The sequence below is a fragment of the Mus pahari genome, chromosome 6, assembly GCF_900095145.1.
Source record: "Mus pahari chromosome 6, PAHARI_EIJ_v1.1, whole genome shotgun sequence".
NCBI lineage: Eukaryota > Metazoa > Chordata > Mammalia > Rodentia > Muridae > Mus > Mus pahari.
Genome location: NC_034595.1, coordinates 106,603,422 through 106,607,572, shown reverse-complemented (window position 1 = coordinate 106,607,572; position 4,151 = coordinate 106,603,422). Strand labels below are relative to the sequence as shown.

The 4,151-nt window shown below is 56.8% G+C and overlaps 1 protein-coding gene across 1 annotated transcript; it reads right to left on the bottom strand.

Moving 5' to 3' along the window:
• Window positions 1-1,305: 1,305 nt before the first annotated feature.
• Window positions 1,306-3,468, bottom strand: Fndc10 (fibronectin type III domain containing 10). Its single transcript, XM_021200633.1, has one exon. It carries the CDS (start codon window positions 3,313-3,315, stop codon window positions 2,644-2,646), a length of 672 nt encoding a protein of 223 aa, XP_021056292.1. The 5' UTR covers window positions 3,316-3,468; the 3' UTR covers window positions 1,306-2,643.
• Between the last annotated feature and the right edge of the window lie 683 nt (window positions 3,469-4,151).

The window sequence follows — 4,151 nt, the reverse complement described above, 5'->3', positions numbered from 1 at the left end:
TCTTGTTACGGATGGTTGTGAGCCACCATGTGGTTGCTGGGATTTGAACTCTGGACCTTCTGAAGAGCAGTCGGGTGCTCTTACCCACTGAGCCATCTCACCAGCCCCCATACTGAAAATCTTAAGAAGGGCTATACACTTGAGCAGGGTTGGGCTGGGGCATACTCTGTCTGGGACATAGTCATGGGAACCTGAACAGTAATTAAATACAATTTATTCCTCTCTATATGTCTGGCCTGTATGTTGGGGATTTTTGTTGTGTTGTCTTTCCTAGCTAAGAATGACTCTGAACTTCTAACCCCTAGCCTCCATGTCCTGAGTGCTGGGGTCACGGGTATCTACCACAATGCCCAGTTTATATGGTGCGGGACACTTGCAAGGAACGCATTCTAACCACTGAACCGCAGTTGAATCACATTGAGGGCCTAGGGAAGTCTGGAGCTTTGGCACCAGAAGAGGCCACGAGGTTCTAGCTCTAGAATCAGACTGTGCTTAGGGAGCTAGGGTACTTCAGACAGGGCACTTCCAGAGCACCAGCTCCTGCCCATGCAGGTTGAAGACCTCAGAACACACCTCGTAAACAGCCTAGACCCCCAAAGAACAGCAGTGGGAGAAAAGTTGAACTGCAAACCTTTCCCATTTCTGCTCTGGCTGTCTAGACAACCTACTATGTCCTCCACCCCTCAGACAATTCCAGGCACATCACTACACTCCCAACCTTCTTCCCACCCCCTCTAGATGAGTCACTCATCAGACCTTGCTCATCCCTGTCATGTACTTTTGCCATTTTCAGGGTTACAGGAGCCTAAGCGTCCCAAGGACATTCTAGGCATGGTGAGTGGCGCACACAGTAGCCCAGGTTCATTTTCTCTGCCTACTCCTACCCCCAACGTTAACACTGCAGAGGGAAGCCACACTGGGGAAGAGTACCCTCTCTTAGAGCTGCCTAACTGTTGCTTGTCACAGCTCAAATGGGTCATTATTGTGTGTCGAGGCTATTTCTAACCACTGCTAGTTCCACCTCCCAAACCCCCGCACAACACAGCTGGTCTAGAAAGAGAAAGATCCTATCCCAAGGTCTGAGGGTGGACAAGCAAGTTATGGACACCCTGACTGTCCTCCTGCCTGAACTGTAAAGTCAGCATTCCAATGAATATTGCCTGGGGCTGACGTCCTATCCCAGTCGAAAGCTTTAAGGCCAGCCACTGGACTAATGCCTGAGGCCCTTGGAGGAACTGAATCCACCTTCCCTTCCCTCACCCATAGCCTCCCCTCCAACATTCCAAATAAACACACAAGACAGTGTTTTTGGTCTGAGAGTGATGGACATTTAGATGTTGGCAACTGACCAGTGCCTCACAGGGAACGGGCAGAGCAAAGACAGAGAGGTAGGACACGGGTGCTGCCAGCCAGGGCTCAGGTCATCATGGTCGCTGGGGTGAGAATGGGAGGAAAAATTGCCAAGGTTAAGTCGAGTGGTCAGAGCCCAGGTTCAGAGACACGGGGGCAATGCCTAATTCTTCCCAATATCACAAGGTGGTTGAGTGACCTCAACCAGGTGCCTGTGTGTACCAGGAGGTAGGCAAGACTGGCCTCTGTCCATGCAGAAGGAGGGGCGACATCACTGGGGTCAGCTCTCAGGTGGTAGGTAGTGTGAGAAGACCTGGGCTAGTAAAGTAGCGCTGTGGCCGCTGAGGTTTCTTAGGTTAGTTGAGGCTTGGGATCCAGACCACAATTAAGGGTTTGGCTGGGCAAGGCTGGCAGCTTTCCTTCAGCCCCTCAGGATCCCTCAGCTGTCTTCCCGACCCCCACCCCCACCTCCACCCTGGAAAAATCCTAATCAAGGCAGTACAAGCAAAAGGAAAGGGTGAATCCCCAGCCTCCTGAGGTGGAGGACACTCACCCCTGGATGCAGCAGCTGGACACTGGGCCCAGCCTGCTGAGCTACATCATGGCTCTTGGCTTCTCGGACACCCACAGAGGAAGACAAAACAGGGCCTGAGAACCCTTGCCCCAGGCTCCTGAAAGTCTCAAAGATGGTGTGTCCTCAATGGGACTCTGACCTGAAGCATGCATAAGCCAGCCAGCCAGTCACAGGGCTACAGTCCCCATGGACAGCTGAGGGATGATGGGTGGCTCCTGCAGTGGGTCAGAGATACTAAGGCACAAAGCTAACCTAAGCCCACTGGGGTAAGGTGGGGTGGGTACAGGCTCCAGAGGTCACTCCTCCCAATCTGCAAAGCACAAAGTGACCCAGCAACAATCACGGCCAAGTTTTGACAACCTGGCACAGGATGAAAGTTCAGGTTCATGATCCTGGGTGCCAGTGGTTATTGCCAGAAGGGAATGTATATTCTGGCCGGCTCTATAAAGGCCTCTGGAGATGGAGAAGACCCCTGGCTGCCAATGACACTCTAGCCCAGGCCTATGGGCCAGTCTGAGGCCTGAGTCTGGAAGGCAGATACCCATCTGGGGCTGGCAAGGTCGTGGGATGATGCCAAGGTCCCTGCATGGGCTAGTTTCCATTAGGCCCTCCATGGGGATCCTAAAGAGGAAAAGGGAATGAGAGAAAAGCAGAGAGAGGGCCTTAGGGTCTCAGCGCACTTGGCAGATGGAACCCAGGTGGGCGGGTCGCCTTGCCCTTCAGGGCTGCCTGCGCAGACTGGGTCGCCGGAAGGTCGGGTGCATGAGGTTCTCGGTGATGTAGGCCACCAGCAGGCAGATGACCACCAGCATGACACAGATGGAGCCGCCTACCGCCGTCATGGCCACCACGATCTCCTGCATAGCTGCCGGTTCAGCGGTGAACTCCACGCACTCGGCCAGCTCTGGCGGGACAGCGGCGACCTCGGCGCGCAGCGGCAGCTGCTGCAGGCACAGGCGGTAGCGCACGCTGTCGTGCACGTCCGGTAGCAGGTAGTCGCGGCAGGAGGCACCCAAAAGCACGCGATCGCAGGGGAAGCGCGTATAGGTGCCACGCCACGAGCAGTTTAGCGCGAAGACGCGCACGCGGCGCGCCTCTGCAGGAGCCAGGCGCCACTGCAGCAGTACGCTGCGATTGCGCAGGACGTGGGCGCGCAGCGAGCCACCCGCCGAGGCCAACGTTTCGCAGCCCGGCGTCTGGCAGCGGAAACCCCGAACGGGGCTGCGAAAGCACAGGCGCCCACCGCTCGTTTCTGGGCCCTCGGACAGCACCTTGTAGGGGCACCAGGGCGCGTCGGGGGCCGGCTCCCAGCCCGGCGGCGTCGGGTCCACAGCGGCGCCTGACGGTGGCGCGCAAGCAGCCAGCAGCAGCAGCAGCGGCGGAGCGCGCATCCTGCGGCTGGGCCGGCGCGACGGGGCGCGGGCTCGCGAGCGCACGGGGCGCGGCGGAGGGTCACGCGGGCCGCGCCGCCGCAGCCGCTGCCGCGCTCGCCCCACGCAGCGCCCTCCGCCGCCACCTGCTCCGTCCCGCCTCACGCCCACGACCGGTGCGCGCTCGGACCCAGCGGCAAAGGCGGGGCTGCCCCACGTCCCGCCCCCTTAACCCTCTCTGGGCCTCATCCCACGGGCGTGAGACAGTCTACCTACCACAGGCAGGTGTTGTATGGTGGTTCTGGGACAGACCCTTGCCACAATTGATGAGAACTCCGGACGGTCCCTCTATCCGGTGCTGGTCCCTCGTGGCCAACAAGAGCGTCCTGCCCGCTCTAACCAAGAGGATGGGCACAAGGACTGAAATGTAACTTCACCCTGAGCTCCTGGATCTTTGAAGTAGATGGCATCCACTAGGGAGGAAAGTCTGAGGCGAGGCTTTGAGTTGGTGAAAATTGATTTATTCTGCACTAGGTCTAGAAGTTGCAGGCAGATCTCTATCTCATTGGTTCCTTCTCGTCGTTGGCTCATGAGGAGGCTCAGGACCCGACAATGAAAACGACCTCACAAAAAGCCTATAGAATCCAAGCTACTTAAGAGCTAGCCTTCCTGGGCAGGAGAGATGGCCCAGTGGTTAAGAGCACTGGATGTTCTTCCTGAAGTTGTGAATTAAATTCCCGGCAGCCACATGGTGGCTCATAACCACCTATAATGGGATCTGATGGTACACATGTGCACACACAGAGCACTTATATACGTAAAATAAATAAAAGAGGAAAAAGAGAGAACAGCCTGGG

Coding starts and splice junctions, on each gene's coding strand:
- Fndc10 (XM_021200633.1), bottom strand. CDS start 3,315: ATGCGCGCTCCGCCGCTGCTGCTGCTGCTGGCTGCTTGCGCGCCACCG.